General features: G+C 38.6%; 1 protein-coding gene across 2 annotated transcripts; it reads right to left on the bottom strand.

Moving 5' to 3' along the window:
- Positions 1-3,554: 3,554 nt before the first annotated feature.
- Positions 3,555-16,575, bottom strand: sall1a (spalt-like transcription factor 1a). 2 transcript variants are annotated; one of them, XM_079867273.1, is made up of 3 exons: positions 15,576-16,575; positions 5,846-9,249; positions 3,555-4,572 (listed from the first exon to the last, which is right to left on the bottom strand). In XM_079867273.1, the coding sequence occupies exons 1-3, from the start codon at positions 15,646-15,648 to the stop codon at positions 4,132-4,134; spliced, it is 3,918 nt and encodes a 1,305-aa protein (XP_079723399.1). In that variant the 5' UTR covers positions 15,649-16,575; the 3' UTR covers positions 3,555-4,131. The 2 variants fall into 2 exon arrangements, with proteins under 2 accessions (XP_079723399.1, XP_079723400.1); XM_079867274.1 differs by lacking the exon at positions 15,576-16,575 and adding an exon at positions 12,100-12,223.
- Positions 16,576-23,097: the final 6,522 nt, after the last annotated feature.

Raw genomic sequence — 23,097 nt, 5'->3', positions numbered from 1 at the left:
CTGCCTTATTATTCACTCGCTCACACCACACCTCCATAACTGTACAGACTGCAGATCTCTCATCTGTAATATTATCATTATATCATCCTTTTCTGCTAATAAGGTAACTCCACATATCATATAATCTTGTTCTTTTGCACATTCTACCCCTTTTATTAAATGTAATGAAGTAAACGGCATCGTCATAGACTAACCTGCACATAATATATTGCTAATGTCAAATTATAAATAATGAAAACCTAAAATAGCGTGGCCCAGATGCACTGCATACGGCTTACTGACCCCATGTCCTGTTTCATAAAAGCCAATGAAACTGATTAATATTCTGAAGCATGAGCATGAAATAGAGCACACTTAACACTGCTCAAACAACAGTAATAAAACAATGAGAAACTCAAAGATGGAAAAGTTCCTTCATCTCTGTGTGTTTTTAAAAATGCACTGCCCTATTTGCTCAAGCAACAACAGGTCTCAGAAAACGTGTCACAAAGCTGTTTTCATTTCTGTGGATGCTACAAGGCAGGGGGTAAAGAGTGTTATTATTATTATTGTTATGAATTATTTTATATTTTATGTCCTTATATCATTAGTGTCTTCATTGTCGCATAAAAATGTACCTCTGTCTTTTGCATTTACAGGATAAGTACAGAAGGCCTTTATACACACACACACACAAATATTATCTCTCTTCTGGATCATGCTCAATTCTGCTGATCATTCTGCTGTTCAGGTGTTTTTGAAAAAAATAAAAAATAATCTAATCAGTTATTTTGTATAAAATTGTCTGCTTCATAAAAGATAATTTCAGAGAATGTTCAGTTTCAGTTTAAATCACATTATGAGACATCCATGCGTTTCGACTGGTTTAAATAAGACGACCATTTACTTAGCCGTGAATAATAATAATTATAATTATTATTATTTTAATAATAAAAGGAAGAAGAAGAAGAGGAAGAGGAAAAAGAAATACAAATTAGGCAATTATACTGCAAATTACAGATATGCAGTGGAATGTTTACAACTCAAAATAAGAACGGCAGAAATAAGAACATGACTAAAGATTATTAAATACATATTAAATATTAACATTTCTCTGTTTTTTAGTTTACGAACATTCCATAAAAATATTCTATGTTTTTTCATTTATTTTTAAGAGAATAAATGAAAAATATGGAATTATTATTTAAAAGTAGAAAATTACAAAATAAGTTATTTATTTGTTATTATTATTGTTATTTTTATCATTAGTAATAATTAGGAAAATAGGTTCTCTTATATTTTTAACCATCGGAATTTACCCAAGCTATGTGTCTCATATTGTGGTTTAAAATGAAATTGGGCATTCTTTAAAAAAATATATTATTCAAGCTGTACTATATTGATTGACGTCATGTTAACATAAAACATGATGTGGGAGGCATAAACAATATGTTTAATAACCTAATATTCAACGATATCAGTCATTACATATCAAATTGAGATACTATTAGGTGCACAACATTACTTTTACATAACAATTAAATTATTGGTCTTAAGAAATTTATACATTGACGAAATTAACGCAAATATGAAATGCATCGGTCCAGGAGCAAAATTTAACGGGTGTGAATCAAATCACTTTTATTGCAAACACCGTGAGACAAATGTCATAATTGAGAGGGGTTTGGTGTCAATGATGTCAATAAAGTGCGCGCTGTCTGTCATTGAAGAATCCGGAAACTGGGCTGTTCAAACAAAGTGCCTGTCCCGGGGTGAGAGCACAGATTGAGAGGGGCGGGGACCCTCTGCCGCTCCCGGACTGTTTGCAGGGGTCATTTAGCATCGCGATCTTGTAAATATTGGGGAATTTAGCCAGCTATAAAATCCGGGGAGGAGGCGGTGTGGGGCGAGAGGATGCAAGCCTCGAATTAACAGATCCTGCGTTTCAGGAAGTGCAATGGTGTGTTAAATTAAATGCAGCTGGTGAAAAAGCTGGACATAGGCTATATTTTATTTTAAACGATGATAGATTGATAGTTATTATTTTATTTTTTTAAAGCCCACTATTAATCAGTGACATTTCCTTAAAGGGTTTATTGCCTTAATGTTTTAAAAGTAGTTGAATAAGTAGACTACCACGAATCGATAACAATATAATAACAATAAAATACCCCGATAACAGGATTTTTTTAGGCTAGGCTTTTGTTGGTGAGGACAAAATGTTAAAGGGCGACGATAAATCCAGAGGATAAAGCAAATGCCACTATTCGTTTGTAGAGCGCAAAATAAATATAAATAGGCTCATTTATATTTTTTTATCATGTAGGCTATATCAAATGTTGGCTAAAGGGCATTTACAGTCCGACAAAAACCAAATCTCCGGGAAACATGAGACAATCTGGCTACCAAAGCATCCTAACTATCATTACAATATGAAAATATTTTCATCTAAAAACTATTAACTCACGGGTTAGCCAAGCCAATATGAAAAGTTTCCCTTATATGAGACAGGAACGGTGAACCAATCCATCTAAACAAACGCTGAAAGAAAGGGGATTCTAAAACGATCGATTGTTTAATTAAAGATGCTGAAGCCTGTCAACCGCCAGAATGATGAACTCAGAAATGTGACTTACAGAGGAGCTGCATGTGTTTTAATGAAGCACTCTGTAATTGCATTTGCATCCTGACGGACTCGGTCTGACACGTTGAAGTTAAATATGTAACCGACTTTGGATTAACATTTCACACGTTTAATGCACTCTGTCGGGAGAAGAAATCCATAGTCCATCAGCAGAAGAAATTCTGCCAGAACTAAAAACAGGATATCGACTGGGGAAACTCAAAATTATTTTAAATAAAAAAAATAAATAATAATAAAGGAAAAAAAAAAAAAAAAAAAAACGTATATAATTTTAAATAATTAAGATGATTGCATAAACGCGGTAAAACACAATACAAATCATCAAGACAGACACTCTTTCTTTTGGAAAACTGATGTATTTGATTATTAGAGTAAAGAATTACAGTATCGTAGTTGTTAGTAGGTATTAAACTGTAGAGAAACTGGGCCCTAAAAGATCTTTCAACTTTTCAAGAAAGTGCATGTAACAGTCCATATATATATATATTTATATAATATTTATAAAAACACTATCATCATTTGTCCCCTGGCCGAGATGGACTTTGTCTTGTCGAGTAAGACTATGTACAATTGTTGTAAAGGAATTTGTTGCTCCACGTTCGAAAAAAAAAAAAAAAAAAAAAAAAAAAAAAAAATTGTATAGGGTGCGTCAACACGTGATGTGCAGTAGATGCTAGTACCTAGCAGCAGTTTGAAAGCCCAACAAAATATAAACCTCAAAGATCACACAAGGTATTTTGTCTTTTTCCCTCTCATTCATGAGTGTGTGGACCTCTTCATGTTGTCATCTAACAACCCTTTAAGCTTTGTATCCTATTTGCACAAATAAAGAGTGAGAACTGAATGTAATAAAAAGCAAAAGGAAAATACTAAGGTCTAAATAAACAGCTGAGGTGAAACCCATTTTTTTACATTTCTTTTTTTTCTTTTTACCTTCTAAGACAGAGAGAAAAGGACTAACCTATGTCCCTGCATTTATGAAATGTTGATATTTCTCAGAGGAAAGTTTCTACACAGCTTGTAAACCATCTAGCACAGATAAGTGTAAAGTATTTACAGCCTTACGTTGCACTTTAAGCTCTAAATCATTACATGAACATCAAGTTTTGTTAACACATACTACAGATAGAAAATAATTTAATGTCATGGTGAAGTCTTCTACCAAGAAAAGCTAAGTTTCAAAAGCACACTTTAAAACACTCATACAGATTCACTCTGCTGATAAAACGGAAAATAACATAAAAACTAAGTAACTGTTAATATTTCCACTTGGTTTTCGAGCAAGGTTATAATCACTAATAAATAAGCTCCAAAAACTATAACGTGTTGTACATTGTACAAAAAAAGCAAGTTCTTTTCAAACTCCTCTTCATAAAGTCTTAATGGCAAGCAAAAGCTGATACAGTTTTTTTCCTTGCTTTTCTCTTTCATGGACACATATTCTGGAGCACTTGTGTGTGCCAGTTAAAGAGTGTATGTTTGTTCATGAGCACAACAAAAACGATTCTCTAGTTTGTCACTATCTCCTTGTCCTCCATGAAGCGTGTGAAGCGGAAGTGAGTCCCATTCTCTGTGTTTGCCATTTTCTCTAGGCCAGCCAGAGCAGGATTGGGCTCAGAGTTATGCAGCTTTTCCATGCTGCCCGTCAAGCCTCCGATTGGAGAACTGCCCCCATTGCCCACACTCCCTGACAGTGGAGGGGGTAGACCTCCATTCTGGATGACAGAGATCTCGTTGGTTTTCATGGCCAGGCCGTTAGAGAAAGCAGCAGCATACTGATTCCAGAAGCTGGTTGGGTCTCCGTTTCCAGCTCTACTAGTTAGGTCCTTTTGGAAGAGCTCAGGAAACTTTACAGGGTTGGTGCCCAGGAAAGCCATGGGACCATCTACTGAAAGCCTGCGACCACGCCGTGCAGGAGCACTGTTCCACATGTGGGTACCCATATGCACCTAGAGAGAGGGAGAGAGAGAACGAGAAAAAAAGTAGAAGAAAAAGGATTAAAGAGTATAAAAACAAAGGATAAGGAGAGCTACATCATTTAAAGTTTGGAAACATTAAAATGAATAACACGTGAGATGATGCAATGGAAAAAGGGGAGTAGTACTATAATAATTAGTATTAAAATAGGCCCACTGGAAGCAGCATTTGTCTAATTATTAAAACAAGGTTAAAATTATGTAACATTCTCTCAGTGAGAATGGTGGTCTGCATATGAAAGAAAGGGCCTGTAGACATGTGTTCTGAGAAAATTGCACTGTCCACTCTCATTGTGCTGGACAGTATTGTATCTGACAGTTGCCCCCAGTTCACCCTTGAAGCATGCAATACATTTAGGGGGAAAATAACCTTGTTTAATTGTTGCAACCCTTAGTGTAGCATTGAACATTATGAGATGCAATTTTAACCAAGCTACTTTACAATTTACATAGCTCTAAAATGATCCATTCCCCATTCATATGCAATTCTTTTCAAATTGATTTTGTTTAATGCAATGCTAATTCATAATATAATATTGATTAAATTGATTTTTAAGAGTAAATGAACAAAATCAATATTTTATGCTGTGAAATCAGACTATTAATACAAAATATCAATTTTCAATTTCAAAATTGAAATAAAATAAATACATATTTAATTTAATTAAAATAAAATTAATAATTTAGTCAGAGGGAATTTTTTAGCTTGATAGTTACATTCCTTCCAGAAAATTTAGCCTATAGTGAGTAAAGTTTGAGCAATCACATATCCATATAAAACCTGCAGGATTCTGTTTATCTGTGTGCTAGGCTTTTTTATTGTGATCATTGTGACAAACTCTGGGAAAAAAAGTGAGCGTGCCACTGCTAAGGGTGGTAGCTGCTGGTAACTGTGATTAAAGCCTGTTAAGTAAAGCATTCCCGGCTATGTTACACCAATTTTAAGCTCAGGTTTCAGACCAATATTCATCTTTATGGGATAACTCAACATCCCATTTCTGCATCCCCTTTATTATTTCAGTATACATATATATATGTTGTTTATATTTGTGCTTTCCCCCCTTTATAATTCACAATGCATTCTAATTGTTTTCCCCAATCAATTTTGGTTTATACAGTCAATACCCATTGTGGATGGCTTTTCACAAATATAAATAGCGAAAAAAAACATCTGGAAATGCTCAAATAATGTATTTTTGATAAAATCTGAGAAAATGATTTGCATTTAATATGCAGTGATAATTACCTTGAGATTTCCTTTGGTGGTAAATGCTCGTCCACATATGGTACAAGCAAAGGGCTTCTCTCCTGTATGGGTTCTCTCATGGATTTGCAGGGCACTGGAGGAGGAAAATGTCTTCCCACAAGTGGTACAGTAGTGCTGCTTAGGCGTCCTCCGTGGTGGGGCAGTCGAAAGTACTGGAGAAGTGGAAGCAGATGAGGTCACTAATGCTGAGGGCAAGTCTTTTACTTCAGGTTGAAAACTATGCAGAAAGCCGTTGACCTCGGTCTTCATCATGGAGGTCAATGGCCCAACAGACAGAAGGGATGGAGTTGGGCTGGAGGCAAGACTGGTGTTGGGCTCGAAGAGCTGGGAGGGCAAATCTCGCATCTGATGCGTCAGCATATGTTGCTTCAAGTTCCCCTTGGTGGAAAATCCCCGGTTGCATGCTGTGCAAATGAACGGTCTCTCTTTGGTATGGCTACGGTAATGGATGTCCAAGGCACTCTGGCAGGCAAATGTCTTGCCACAGATGTCACATGCTGTATTCTTTAGGGTGCCTCGCTCACGGAAGGGGAAAAGCATGCTAAGAGGATCTTTTGATGAGTTAATTGAAGAAAGATCCAGAGCTCCAGGACTGGCAGAATGAGACTGCATGAGACATGCACTAATGTGCTCCAATGACAATGCCCTCTGCTGTCGATCCTCCAGACTCGGAGACTTTGGCTGTTGGATAGTACCATTAGAGGGTGATGGAGCTTGCATGGAAGAGGTAGATTCAGAGACAGCTGGACTTCCGGCACTTTGGCTTTCGAAGTCGCCTCCAAGTGAAGAGGAGTCATTTGTGAGTCTGTCTCCTTCCATTAATCCGTTCTCCAATGATTTCCCTTGGTCACACTGCACTTCCTCTACTGCTCCCTGGTTGGCACACTTCTGGCTCTCCATACCTAATGACTCATGTGGAGTAGGGGATGAACAGAGGCTGTCTTGAGATGCATCAGCTGACTTTGGTGTGTCTGGAATACTGCTGTCTGGTCCATCCTCAATTCCTTCCATGTTTTCATCAGAGAAGTCAAGATCATCAAAATTTCTCTCGTCAAATGAGCCAGCATCGGACCCCATGGATTCTGGATAGTTGTCAGGAAAAGGGGTGTTGGGGATCTGGCCACCCATGTGCATGCGAATATGCTGCTGCAGTACCACAGCATTTGTGAACTTCTTCTGGCAAATAGGGCAGGAATGCTGGACCCTCAGTGGCGGCATAGCTCGATGGACACTGTAATGAGTCTTGAGGTTGCCCTTGGTGGTGAAGGCACGACCACACACTTTACATTTGAAAGGCCTCTCCCCAGTGTGTGTGCGGTAGTGCATTTTCAGTGCACTCTGACAACTAAGAACACGGTGGCAGATAACACACTCATTGGGGTCTGTCAACTTCCTGTCAATGTTCTCAACAAGCTGCTGAAGCTTAGATGTTTCTGAGCCTTGGAGAGGATCAAGGAGACCTCCGAATGGAAACTTAGCTTTGAACTGTTCTGACATCAGGGGCATGAGTGGGTTAGTGGCCATTGGAGGGCTGTTGGAGGTGGTGTACTCAATGGTACCCTCCACTGCAGAGCTCATGCTTGTTGTTAAACTGGATGACTGATTGTTTTCTTCAGCTTTTCCATTTGAGGTAGGCAGGGTTGTGCTCTCACCTTCTTCCAACACACTTTCTGTGTTCTTCATAGGTGTATCAGCAGGACCTGAGTCGCTTTTTGCAGAATGAGAAGGGCTGCTTATAGCCAATGAGTTATTCTCTTCTTTCTTGATGAATGGAGGCAGGCTTGGTATGGTTGGTGGAAGTAACATGCCAACAGAAGATGTCAGAGTAGACAGAACAGGTTTACTATCGAGCCAGCTAGTCACTGGCTTCTCAGGAGGCATAGACATACCATAGGGAATGCCAGTACTCGTTGGAATATTGTCTAGATGCTCTGGGACAGGGTATGGGTTCATCTGAATATGTGGATACTTCTCTTTATGACGCTGAAAATGAACCTTCAAGTTACCACGGGTGGAAAAGCGGTTGCCACATATGTTACACTTGTATGGCCTCTCACCTGTGTGAGAACGTAAGTGAATCTGCAACGCACTGTCACTACCAAACACCTTGCCACAAAACCTGCACTTATGCTTGAAAAACGTATCCTCAGAGCTACTCTTCGGTTCAAAAGATGAGACATTAGGTGGCTTGCCTTTTCTTTGCTGAGCCAATGCAGCCAGTGAGTTGAGATCCTCAACCGTGGTACCGACACTGGGCAGTGCACTGGAAAATATTGGGTTGCCTGGTGGGGGCTGAGGTAGAAGGGTATTAGCCACAGGATTCAAAAGGCTTCCCATTGCAAAGGCAGGTGTGGATGACTTTGCAAGTGATGGGTTTCCTAACTGAGGATGCAAGCTTCCTGCATTGCTTGGCCTCTTCTCTGAAGGTTGGGCATTAACTGTAGCTGGCACTGGTGCGCCGAGGCTTTGAGATGACTCTCCCACACTGGAATTGCTCTGAGGTAGCTGCACAACATTAGCCATCTGTTTCAAACTGCTAATGCTTGCAGACTGGCTAGCTATGCTCTGTGCCAACCCTGCAGCAGCTGCCAACTGTTGAGATAAATGGGAACTAAGAGTGGTTAGCGGGCTAGTACCTGAACCTAAAGTCACAGGGGAAGAACTAGGTGGTGCTTGAAGCTCAGGTGACTGTGACGCTAGCAGAAGAATCTGGTGACGAATCTGCTCGATGAGCTGTAGCTGATGGATCTGCTGTTGCTGTAGGGCCAAGAGCTGCTCCATGAGGGCTGGCACAGCCACCCTTTGCCCTCCCGCTCCTCTGGTCTCTTGAGAGAACTGGGCCACAGCCACTTTGGTGCTCTGTAGGTTTTCAATAATGACGTTGCTGTTGATCATGGAAAAATTGCCCAACTCAGTCAAGTTACCCAGCTGAGGTAGTGAGACAGAGATGACAGAGTTCCCCATACTGGACCCAGAGCTGCCCAGAGCTCCATGGCTGCTTCCAACACCACTGAGTGGGCTGCCACCTGCCATACATCCACTTCCATCATTATGGGGTGCAGAGACTCCTGACATCTCTGTGTCCATGGCCTCCTCTTTGTCAAGTATGTTCTGCTCCAAAAGGTCGGTCAACTCTGCTTGATCTGTGTTATTAGTTGTATCATTCATCTGCTCATCAGGATTATGAGGAGAGGATCCTGGGGAGAAGGTTCCGGAAGGAGACACTGGATTTTCATTCACAATTAGAACTAATTGATTCTTAGTGCAATTCTTCTGGTGTTGTTCAAGGTCCGATAGTTCAAAGAACTCTTCGCAACATCTGCTGCAGACATGGGCACCCGAGTCTTTACAGGGGGAGACGTCCAGGTTGGTCTCTGTGTCCCCTGCAGAAGAAAATAAGAGGGGGGGGAACAAGAGGATTAGCGATTAGAGATGTTTTGTATCTGAAGAAGCAGCTTTATCTGTTCAAATTCTTTTGTTGTTAATCTTCCGTTAATCAGTTTAATGCTTATCCCCCTCATACGTTCAAAAAACAACCATCAAAAAATAAACAAATACCAAATAACTCAAAGAAAAGGCCTTCACACTATGTAGAGCTATGATGAAATAGGATAAGAAAAGAGACAAAATCAATAGCACTTTTACAATATTGCTTAAAAGTGATCTTTGAAGATGTGTATCAAAGTCCCATCAATTCGACCACCTTAGGTAATCATTTTCTTCAGATAATCCATCAAAACATAAAAATACTATGAACTGAGAACAATGGGCCCTAATGAAATTTCATAGAGGGTCATTGATTTCCAATATTTCATACTCCTCACTGTCTACATGTCCACTAGGCACAAATCAACCATTTGAAGGACTTATTAGACTTTCAATTTGCTGTCAACTTTGCTCATTTTCAACCAACGGCAGGCATCTTGGACAGGTTATCCCTGTCACTAAACTAATTTGTATCCAGTCAGCCTGCAATCAGGATCTGACAGGAACAAGTAAGCCTTTGGCATTCAGATTGCTATGCACTCTGCAGAAGCTCAAACTCATTCATACCAGGCTAAGCGTGAATGAAGTAATTTCATGATCATCTTAATACAGCGCATTGTTTTTAAATTATTTTGAATACTAAATAATTATTAAATCAATAAGAACATTTCTAACTATTTTAGGTGATAATTTATGTAGCATTTCAATGCAAGCACAAATATAAAAAGAAACTCTTACTGAACATTTGACTAAGCAAGAAACTCTTTGCTTGTTCAAACAATGTTTAAGTGTACATTAATAATATCACGTGCCAGAACACATGGTGATTTTCATTTAAATTATACAGTGCAACAGGTTTTGAAACTTTTTCTAGAAAATGAACCATAAGAATTTGAAATAGAAAGTGAGAAAAACTATTCTGTTCTCTCCCTCCCTTCTTCTAGGGCAGTGGCCTTTCTTCAGTTTCCTCATTCTTTCTCACCCCACCTCCTCTCTTTTTGTCCCTCAAAAATCATGCTGTTTAACATACAAGTTGATTTACAAATTGTGAGGCAAACTCATTGTGGGGCTTTGCTCTCAACATTTTCATCAGCGTGGAGATTCATTTGCAAATGAAACCCCTGCAAGAAGTGTGTCCCAGCCCTGTGGAGAGACAGGATGGCTCCCCATTGTTCCCCAGCATGGGAGTGTCAGAGCAGGGGAGAGGGGCGAGGGCCCAGCCTGCTCATCACGGCTGGCTCTAAAGCAGATCCTGTTTAATTCAGGGATTATCTTCCCCCTGTGTCTCTCTGAGCTGGAACATCAGATAACGTTAAAGTTGCCATGACAGTAAAGCCGTGTCTCACACAAACGATGTGTTGCCCAGACGGAAAAAAAGTCAACTTTTTTGATAAATAAGTTTTAATATTAAAAGTCTGTTAAAGTGAGGCCAATGAAAGGGAAAACGTGAATATAGTTTTGGGATCGGTGAAAATTTTTTATTTAATTAAATTAATTTTCAAAAATATACCACCACCACCCCCCCCCCCCCAAAAAAAAAACAAAATACAAAACAACAACAACAACCAATAAAAACACATTGCAAAAACTACTATTACTGATAATATAATGATGATGATGATAATAATAATAATAATAATAATGCACACTACCAGTCGCTTGTTTATTTACAGTCATATGTAATGATAATTCAGCTCAAAAATTAAACAACTGCAACCTATTGAAGACCTTTGTTTTCGGTTGCCAAATTTCATTTCATAGTCACTTTACCTCATCATAAAATGAAAAAAAAAATACTAACATTTTTTTTTTCTCTCCCCCTCAGTGAATATGTAGCTACTATAAAAGACTTACTAAAAGATGAACAACAGCACAAGTCTTTGGAAATCATTGATAAAGGCCTACAATCGGGGAAAAAACAATTCTGAAAAAATTTAAATTGCTATGCACAGAAGTTGATACTATATCCTTAAAAATGCATATTCAAAAGTTACACCACTGTGGACTTTTTGAATGTAATTTTTTTTAGAAATTTAAATTTCATTAAATATTTTTTGAGATTTAAAAAAATACCTTGTTTTCTAACAAGATATATTTGCTAGAATGTCGACATTTGAACTAATAACTGCCAAACAAAGATTTGACGATAATCATATGAAAGATATGAATGATGAAATAAATTCTTATGTCATATCAAATCAGATCATTTTGACACTGGTACAAAAAAATGGACACATCTTCATGCCCCAAAATAAATAAAGTAAATTAGCATTAGAACAAATGAATAAATAAATTATCCTTTTATTAATTATTTTCCGTCTCAAAAGCAAGACAAAGCAACAGAAATACATTTTTCTAAGTTTTAGAAAAGCATATATTTTCGGGAACTTAATTATACCCAAAATAATGACAATGCGTAATGGGCAACTTACAAAGCCAGATGTGTGTCTACAGCCTACAGTACATGGAAAGCAAGAAACGACGCTAGTTTATAAAAGCTATTGTACTCGGTGTACGGCTGTGTAGATTAGTGAGACAGAGCTAGTTTTGATGAGAACAGTTTTTTTACAGCGTGGTTGCTTTGGGTCATCATCAGCATGCTACAGAGCAAGGTCAAAGATCTCATCCCAAGCAAATCAAGACAGAGAAAGGAGAGAAAATTGGCAATGTGGTAAGTATAAAAAAAGAGTAACTAGAAAAAAGAGAGGATAAACATACATGAGAATAATTTGTAATGTCTACATTACTTTTCTCAGCTGCAGGCGCCTTGCTAGTTGTGACTTCGAAGAGTGAGTTACCGTTCACTCAAAACCTCCTTCTGTGTCCCTTACTCTCTTCCTCCCGCCCTCAACTTTCATACTTTCCCTTTGCGTCCCTCCCTCACTTTCTCTCTCAAGCCATAGAAAACTTCCCACTGAACACTAGATGGTGTGCCTGGGAAAGGCTTCTCTACTGGTCACCGAGCCCTCATCCTCAATTCTTTTGACATGCCCTTAAAAGCATTGGTGTGAGAGGGGACTATAGCAAAAAAAAAATAAATAAATAAAAATACTCGGTCGAAACAACTTCCAAAAACATCCACTATAAACACTGGCAAAATGACAAGATACGAAATCCCTGTTGTTTGCAATGCTTGTGTGTGTATTTTGGAGGGGGGACCTCCCTGACAATCTCTCTGGGTGGGTGTGTGGCAAATTTACTGAGGTGAAAGGGGAAAGCAGCCACACTGATCTCAATCCACATCACCCCCACCTCCTCACCCCCACACACACCACCCCAGAAAAAGTAAGAGCCTCTGTTTGGCCGGCTATAGCACAGCATGTTGGAGGTCAGAGACATGGTACACATGAACACACCGTGACCTGATCTCTTCTTGCCTCCCCACCGAGGGAGCCTGGCAAAGGTTAAAAAAGCTCTACATCCCACCCTTAGTGACAAGCCAGAGAGGACAGACTCCTCACCTCAGTCTAGTCGTATAGACTGCTTTCTAATATCCCACACAGGCCACAAAGCATAGGTAGAAAATTAGCATCTCTGCTTTAAGTTTTTCTCAGAAGAGAAGACAACAAGGGAAGTTTATCTGTAGGCCTATATATTAAGGCCTGGTTTTCATTGAATTTTAGCGAAAAAAGTTACCAAGAAATGCTGAAGTCAAAAAGACAGCAACAGTGAACACTAAGGTTGTGCATTTGCCTCTTGCTTTGAATGAGGCAAGCTGTATTTGGCAAAAATGTGAACTTGGTCAGCTGACAGTGGTTGACAAATCCTACCATTCACTTCGTTATTAAATTTAAATGGGAAAATCCAGCAATGGTATGGTTTTGAAAAACTGTTTTCTTTTCCATTTCTTAAATTCTTGCAGTAATCACATAAACTTCACTTATGAATGCCTTTCGCACGTAAGTCGCTAACCAACTGCTTATGTAAATCTGGGCCTGTTCTCGTATTCATTTTAATAACACTGAGCTGATTTCTGTACATCCATGTTCTCTACAAATTAGTTTGTAGAGAACGTTATAGATGTTTAAACTGTTACAGCTATGTTAAAATACGATGCTGTGCAAGGCTAAGACCCGCGGAAATCAGTAGACATTTTTTACACTAAAATTAAGAATCTTAATATTTAACAATTATCTATCATTGATATATAGGCCTATATTTGAGTTTTTTTTTTTCTTATAAGCAAACATCAATACATTGTAGGTTTAAGGAACACCGTTTAAACTAAAGTTCAGACATCTGAAAGCAACTGGTGCCTATATAGCGGCCCATGAACTGTAACGAAAAGCAGTTTAGATTGTTTTATTTAGAACACTAAAAAACAAATTAACTTAATGTAAAGAGAAGAAGCATAACATAATGTTGATCTCCACTGCCTTATTAGATAACTAATACTCGCGGTGTGCCAGTGATTAGTGTTTCTTTATGAATCTTCCCTAAATATTGCCGTAGAAACGTCATTAAAAGAACGGTGTGCTATATGTAATAGCCAACTAGCTTTCCCTTTTGCATTAACCGTATAATAACTTCTACTAATTCTTCACGTTGCACGACGGAATGGAAAATGCATTAAATTACAAAAAGAATAAAACATAAATAAATTGAAGGAAATTAGTTGGATCTAGTTTCGATTTGAAACAAAATATCTTCAAAGGTCCCACAATCAGAAACATGATCGCCTAGAAAACGCTGAGTTAAGCAAGAGATAGGACAGTTCCCCCGAAACATTGCGTTTTAAAACGGTTCAAATAAGACACTTTACATATCAAAATGTCCAGTATGTCTTTTAAATTCTTTATAGCTCGATGGGACGTGAGACGAACTTTGACATGCAGTTTAGCAGTAGTAAAACAGGTAGGCTAGACTTAAAATGTTTAGTTAATGACTGTTACAAAATCTTCAGTCACTGCCTGCCTGACTGTTCCAACACTGAAAACTATGAAATTATAAAGACTACATTTAGCATGAAAGCATATTAGAAGAAAAAAAAAGCCCCACATAATTAGGCTTGTTAGCTTATATCGTTGTTTTACATGTCCAAAGAAAATAATACATTTATAATAGTTTACACTCTCATTTATAGGTCGAAAAACGTTTAATATATGTGTAGTAGCCTAAATGCTTGTTTTAAAAGTTGACAACGCACTGTATGAAAGATGAGTTTGGTCACAGTGTGTGTCGGAAACTACATGGCACAGCCTGCTATAGCTAGTGAGCTCTTGATCACAAAACTCAAGTTGAAACTCATTTAAAAGCAAACGAACGAGATTGATATAAGTTTTGCGATAGCCGTCTACTGTATAAGAAATTACATAAAAAATGAATACGACGCAAAAAAATGTCTAAATTATATAAGTATGAAGTCATTATGGAAAAGCTCGATTACATGAGATTGTGTGATTTCGTTGTTCGATCGCCCGTGACTACATGCCATTAAAGTTTAATTTAGTTTAATTATTACCTCTTATAAAGTTTCACTAAAGTTGGAGATACTAGGGGAAAATATTTTTAAACAAAATAAGTTTAGCTGATTTAGCCTCAACCTTTGAGAACGGTCGCATGACAGCCTACTTTTCGATAACGGTGATAACATAGAATAAAACGCTGCTGAGGTCTAGAGATGCAATATAATATCCTACAGAAGCGGGGAAGAGGGTGAAAAGCTGAAACCATGCGAATCCCCTCTTGTGTGGGCAACTTCAACGGGCCAGAGCAAAACTAATTCGATGAGTTTTAACTTTTACAAATGATTGCTGGTAAATTTTGGAAAACCTTTAAAAATATATATAACTTCACCTATAGGCCACTTTCTTTCATGAGTCAGCTTTCATGAGCCAACTTTTAAAAAACACACAATAATGGCACAACGTGATTCTTACTTCAAAGAATCGAACAGAACTAGATGAAACGTGTTTTTGTTTTAGGATAAAGCGATAGTTTCTGATGATCGCACGAGGAGTGTAAAAGTTTTCAAATGTAGGCTACTTAAATAATAGAGCTCTTTAAGCGAGTCCATTCAGCAGCACAATAATATAGGGACATTACGATTACCAATTCATTGCCTGAGATTAAAAACAAGGAAGAGTCACCCTAAATACGTTAAAACCAACAATAACAAAAAAAATAATAAAAAAAATAAAATAAAGTTAGAAATCCCTTTTTGGTAAAAAAAAAAAAAAAATTGCAGAGTGAGTTTATGTGTGTAATAAGGGCTTGAACTCACCATTGTGCTCGGTTGGGACCAGCTGCGAGTCGGACTGGAAATGCTGCGGCTTCGCTTGTTTCCTCCGCGACATGCTGGCTCACGCATCAGCCACGAAAGAATAAAAAATTACTATCAAATCTGCTCAAAATTACGGAAATCGAGCCCATCCACCGCGCATGTGTCCTGTTATGATTATCAATAATGCCTCACGATTAATCATGGAGGGGAGGGGGTTTGGAGAGAGGGGGGGGGGGGGGGGGGTCCTCTGAAAGGCGATTGGCACCTTGCCAGCCCCCTATTCAAATGAAGTCTCTTTAATCAATTAGCCGCTGATTTGCTGGGGACTCTTGTCTCTCTTGCTGCTCCCACCCAATGAGTTGATCCGTGTGGAAGAAAGGCTGGATTTTCCAACTCCCTTTAGATACAGTTTAACCCTTCTTAGCAACCATCTGGTGGCTACGTTGGAGCTTAACTTAGCCACTACAGGAATGTCAATTTCTCTTTCGAAAGACCAACCGTATCTTTTGATCTTTCAGGGCATCAAACTGGTGCTCAAAAGTTGCAATTCACCCAAAAGTGTCCGGATAGCCAAACTGTCTGCCAAAGATCTTCCAAAGCCTTTTTTTCCCGTCGCTAGATGTTGCGGAGCGTATCGCGTATCCTCGTTTGTGATTGGCATTAAAGTTGTTGTAATTCAGCTCCTGGACGATTACAAGCGCACCGTTTCTAACCAAGTCGTTCTTTCCTCAAGGCAACGGTGTTAAAAGTAGGTCGGTCAACTGAGTTTCGTGCGTAATGGCAACTATCGGCGTCTCGAAAGTCCAAAGAATGTATCAGATGTCCCAAATCAGATTCATCTGATTATTGCCGAACGGGATCAGTAACACGTTTTCATCACACGCCGCATTCAGCGAACAAACAAACTTTAAGGGCCCATGCAGAACGGTGAGAAATCGTCAGCCCCACCCTCTGTTATTCTATTGGTCAGTGCTCTGTTCTATCATAACTAGCGTTCTCTGTCTCTCTCAGTCTCGCACCCTCCTCTCCTTCCCACTCTCTCACCGCGCGACGGAGACAGAGGAACGCTCGCGCTTCATAGCAAACCTCGTCAGCTGTGCGAACGCATCCCATCTAGATCAGCCTGTTTGAAAATGATTTCGCAAAACAAATTTAGCATATTATGTTTCGAGGCGTTCGCCGAGAAGAGAAGTCCTCATCTAATGAATCTTTAGTGATAAAACGTTAGAAGTCGAGCAAAGGTGACAAAAGTATGGAAACCATCAAGAAAGTGTTTGGAAACGACAAGTAGCCTATATTTAAAATCGATTTAACCAGGATTAAAAACTAAAACTACGTCTCTGCTTAAACAGTTTGCTCTTTTAACGAGATTTGCTGTATATTGACACATATTCAAATCATTATTATTTTTTAAAATATATTTTCAAAAATCAAAAGTTTGGATTAAACATGAAAAATAATAAATGACCAATGAAATAAGAGGAGACAATATGAGCAACTTAAAAATTTGCATTAACGTTTTATTAACGGCTGAAGCACTTGCATATCTTTCTTTTTAAAAAGTAAGAATTTACATATTTAAAAATTTCAGTAGCCAACATATGCAAAAAACAAATATGTTTTAGCTACATATGTGAAAACAAAGACTTTTTTAATCACTCAAAACGTAGCAATCCATGTTACTTTACGTTTGATGTTATTCAAAATCTTGTGTAAAGTGCTCCATTATATTATTATATTTTAATAATAATAATTATAATAATAATCATACAAATAATAATCTACCATTAATATAAATAGGCAGTGTTTTAAAGAAGAGAGATTCCCCCCGGATTGCACTGCAGCGACCAGCAAAGCTGAAGATTTATGCCCTGGAAAAGACAAACGAAGCTATCAGTCTAGCTGATTTTGAGAAATGAAGATAATAACGTTACTATAGGTGATGTCTCGGATGCCATTATTTCTCACTGAATATTTAACGAACTGCTGCCGGCGAGATGGATCAGGTCCTATAGCGTCAGCTATCTATACTTTAAGACGACTGTTATTTACTTATTAATGAAAGAACAGAGGGAAAGAAGAGAGGAGTAAACGGACGACGTGTGCTTTTGGTTGAGAAAAGAATCATATACGGAGTAAAAATCAATTTATTACTTATTTTTTAAAGGTCTTCAGATTAGGCTGTCTTTGTTTCAAAGCTATTTAGATTATTTCAATCCTTTATTACACTGGCCTATAACGCATTCCCACCTGTCCATATTAATTGCATAAATATGTTTTCCCCGAAAATAGCTTCCATAACAGGACTAATATCAAATTCTTTATTTCTTTCTCATCACCAAGTTATATAATAAATTATAGGGCTATTAAAGAAAAGTCAAGACAGGGCAACAACAGCTGAAAATCATATCGTGCCATAAATGCAGGAATACGGACTGTGAGAAGGGGGCAATATTGTGATGTCCCCGGTGAGAGGATCGATGCTCGGTTAATTGATGTGAGTGTTGGTGTGGGGCTGTAAACACGCTGATTTGCAGCTCAGCCGAGCGCGAGACGCTATAAATGAGATTCCCTGCGCGCGCTCGGACAATCACCACGTGAATGACACTAACGGCGAGAAATTTGGGCTGTGACTCGAGAGAAGTCAGGGGTGCACCACAAGAATGGGGGAAGGGGTTAAGTGAAAGCGCTCAAACACTCCCTCCCTCTTACTATTATGCGGCGGCAATTAATTGGCAGGGCTGACAAATGTTTGGAAATATTATCTGGGGGACACCGCGTTACCGATGCGCACGAAAAGTTTCATTTTAAAGTGAAACATTTTCCTAAGTTAGACGTGAGAACATGTATTACGAGCATCAGAATATGAAAGATTTCTCAAAGATTAGGTGTCCCTTAGATTGAGCAACGAACAAGTCAGGGCTCTTTCTAGAGCGCAGATGCTCGCGCTCACTCGGGGTGTCACGCGTTAATCGATAAGAAGCATATAGCAGCGGGAGCGCGTGGGGTCATCATTCACTATTATCAGTGACAACCGATAATTGATCATTCCACAGAAACAGAGGGCGTTTGACCGCATAATTGAATAGCATAAGCAGTATGGATGATTTTTTTTTCGCCTTCGTGTGTGTGTGTGTGTGTAGACGCCAGATATCACCGTTTTATGTCCTTTATCTCTTTTAAAAGAGATTCTCTTTAAGCAGAGTTCAACATGTAGCCTTCAGTGAGGAGCTGAACTGCCGCACGCTCTGCGCGGAGAATCACAAACAGTTGGATCACACTTCGCATAGGATCCAATCGAAACAGTGGCGAATGAGAGGAAGGACCTTATAAAATGTTAAACTTCATGTTACAGGGAAAAGCGCCTACTCTTTGCATCCTTCTAACTTTTGTGTTATAAAATATGGTTCTCTTTACTTTACCTCTTGAGGATTTTGTTTTATCAGGCTGATTTACACTCTGCCTGTTGGAGGTAGAAGCACGACTGTTTCCAGCTTCGTTTAACCACATTCATTTGCGCTCGATCGCTTCTTGCAGGATAAGAGTGGAATGCAAAATACAGTGGGATACTCATAGTTTCTAGAGATGTGGACAAACGGAAGGATCTTGATTTTAAATCATGGTTATGACTGATTTCTTGACGTGTTCTTTATAAAGTGGACAAAGTTTAAGTGCGTATATCTGGCGTTGTAAATTGTGATCTTGTCTCCATGGCAGGCGTGATGATCATGTCAAGCGGCAGACAGTCGCCTCCTGATGACATCTACCATCTGTTATCAACAGATGACGGGGATTATTGCAGCCACTGAGGCATTTTTCTAATGTGTTAAGTTCCAGACCTCAGGGGGTGAATGCTTTATATTACAAATAAATAACAGATAGTTTTATTTACCTCAGCTGCTGCTCTGTGTTATAATCAATAGTTAACTGAACTTATGATCAATATTAAAATACATTTCTATTTTATTATGCAAATAACTTCCATTTGAACTATTTCAACTACAAAGTAATGAACAGCAGAATAGCCTGCTTCAAATAGGCCTATATCATACTGATTTTAAGTATGACTAAACGTGACCATCTTAGATGTCACACACACACACACACACACACACACACACACACACACACACACACACACACACACACACACACACACACACACACACACACACACAGTTTTTTTTACAGACATTTAGCATAAAGGGAAAAAAGGGATTCATTAATTATATATTAAGTCAGTTATAATTCCCCCTTTTTCCAGTTATACTACATGTCTGAAAGAGAGAGAAAGTATGGCAAATTGCAATCTAAACTATATTTCTAAATTCACCCTTTGCTCGTTCTTAAACAAGGAAAAACTTTTAAAACATTTAAAAACCTTTACAGTAGATAGACGGAACATTAGAACGAATATGACAAACGATAGATAGATAGATAGATAGATAGATAGATAGATAGATAGATAGATAGATAGATAGATAGATAGATAGATAGATAGATAGATAGATAGATAGATAGAATAGCCTACTGTACCTGTCCTGCCATAAGAATACCATTAATTAAGAGATCAGAGTGGAGCTTTTGTCCTCTAGTGAACCCACCCTCCCACTACCACAAACACAAGCTCACAGCCAACATTTGATCCAACATAGGCTTTATCTCTGTAATTGTTGCAGTGACATTGTCCAATGCAGTCACTCTACATCAATAGACTTTGTTTGTTTTTGCATTGTCACAGAGAGAACCTCTCTCTAGTGGCGCTGTCCTGCTTTAGAAAACAAGTAACCAATAAAAATGTCACAGAACCACACTTTTGTACTTGTTGTGTGCACAAGAAAAGAAGATTATGATAGTGTAGAATCAAAATAAGACATAGAATTCAGTGACCTCCTCAGAATAGAGTCGTCGTCCACTACCAGTGCTTTACCCCTGTAAAAGCCCAAAATACTTACTGGAAAAAGAGCACCACAGCATAAACGAAAGGAAAGAGATGCAGCTGTTGCACATGCTCAGATGTCCTGATTTTTAATTACACATCCTTACAAGCAATCATCTTAGGTGAGTATGTAGGGGTTTCTTTTCTTCAGAAAATATTGATTTAGTGATTCTTGAGTTGGCTAGTTATGGCACAATTTATCCCGGATTTCACACATATTTAAAAGTACAGTGTTGAATTCATCCGATTTGAATGCCGGAGAACAAAGAAAATGTAAAAATATGATAACACTAAAACAAAATGTACTCTTTAGTCAAAACATGCACGGTCTGGTTCAGCTTTTGTGTGTGTGTGTGTGTGGATACTCTCACTTATACAAACACAAATCTCCATCAGATGCAGCTTATGGTTAGTTTTGATGAACTAACACTGCATGGTTAACATTAAAAATGTAATAATAAGGTGTGCAGAGCTGATGACGACTGGCCTATGAATCACATCCACTTCTCCTATGACACTGAAGAATGGTATTTGGAGTAAGAGCTCTTCAGCATGTTGTTGTGGCAGAGGGAGACTGTATGACGACACATTTCACCCTGTAAAACCAGAAATCACACGTAAAACATTGCTAAACGAATTACATTATTTGAAACAACTCAATACTAATAAATGTTATTAATAATTCATACTTCACACACTTGACACACTCTTGCCTGTATGTCAAAGAAAAGAGAAAGAGCTCTCACAGATCCACTTTGCCTGAACACATATTAGGACGCATCCACTCGCAGTCTCGCAACGGATACAGAGTGAGTCAGTGTGTAAGAATGAGGAGAAAGAGTGTGACAACAGAGGTGCTTATGATATAAAAATACACAATTCACTAATAAGCCTCTTTTAGCAGGAGTCACGTGATCAGATTATTAAAATGAGTATCAAAAAGTGAAAAGAGAAACAGCAGATAAATAACTTTAAATAGAGCTTTAAAAAGGCTAAAAGTGATGCTTTTTTATATAAAAATTGCTTCCGCATGAACATTATGATATGATTTTGTTATGTTGCGCGCGGTTAAGGAATTTCCAGCACATTTTGGAAATTATTGTGATGTTTGGGAGGAGATGCAGTGCACACTGCATCTATGTCAAAGCATTTTCAATGTGAGAAATGTAAAATGAATGTTTCAAGATGTTTGCGCTTTCATTCACATCTTTCCAGCACCCGACAAAGGAAAAACTACATTAACTTCAAGCTTTTCATTTTTAATTGTTCTTTAAAACAAGCAATAACACACATTAGACGGAACTGGGGTTTCAGTGGTTTGAAACTGCCACTGTCTGGAGGGAGGATAAGCAATATGTGAGTTTGTCTTTGAAAAGCAGACTAAGCAGTCTCATTCACAAAGACCACACAGTAAAACACACACACACACACATGCACACTCGTTGGAAAGAAAACCAAAAAAACAAGTATGACATTTTCAGCATGCAAGTGATCAGTTAAGCCAAAGATGCTGAGTAAAAATTCCTTGACATACAGTGCAAAGTTCTTCTTTCTCTCCCTCTTATCTCATTATTAACTGTAACAGTGTGTCTGTTCATGTTTATAGCTTCACGTAACAAAACATGTTTGAGTACAACTGACCTACTGACCACCCACAACACACACACACACACACACACACACACACACACACACACACACACACACACACACACACACACACACACACACACACACACACACACACACACACACACACACACACACACACACACACACACACACACACACACACACACACACACACACACACACACACACACACACACACACACACACACACACACACACACACACACACACACACACACACACACAGGTTCCTGTGCAGGGAAGTTTGCTGTTGTTTTTATTGCTTCCTTTTCCATTGGCTGGCTCCCTCCCACTTGTCCCACTATCACTTCCTTTCTTCCTTTGTGCAGGTTTTAGAGAGAAGTGACAGTGCTAGCCTATTACCCTCTCTGGCCCAGTTTTCCCCTGTTTCTTTATCCTTCTTTCTCTATCTCAGCTGCTTTCTAAGATTTCATGCCCTTATTCTCTCCCTCTGTTTCGCTCTCCTTCTTTCTTTCTCCTTTCCTTCCCTTTCTTTTTCTCTCTCTCGTTAATATTCACAGTAAGAGCCCAGGCACTTACAAAGTCTCCTCTAGAGTCACAGCCAACTTTGGCCCTGTGAGAACAAACATACACAGCTGACAAACATCTAAAGGTGGTGCCACTATAGATCAGTCTCTTTCAGAGCTATCAGCAGAGGAATGTGGGAATATATATAAGATATATATGTATTCATTCTAAAATGGTTAACCATGCATATGTTAGCATGCAAGGACATGTAGACACAGGAATATATAAACTGTTATGTTTTAGAATTTCTTTGCTGATATATGTATAATGACTTTTTATATTCATACATGTTAAATCTGCGATGACTGTGTGTGTGTGTGCTGTATAGGACACCATTATGCACATTTATCTCCTGGTGTATGTGACAGGAAGCAGACAGTCTATTGAAGACCTTCTCTTGAT

The sequence above is a fragment of the Squalius cephalus genome (assembly GCF_949319135.1).
Source record: "Squalius cephalus genome assembly, chromosome: 3".
NCBI classification, from domain to species: Eukaryota; Metazoa; Chordata; class Actinopteri; order Cypriniformes; family Leuciscidae; genus Squalius; species Squalius cephalus.
The sequence above is the reverse complement of the archived record's forward strand: the minus strand, read 5'-3'. Positions and strand labels throughout refer to the sequence as shown.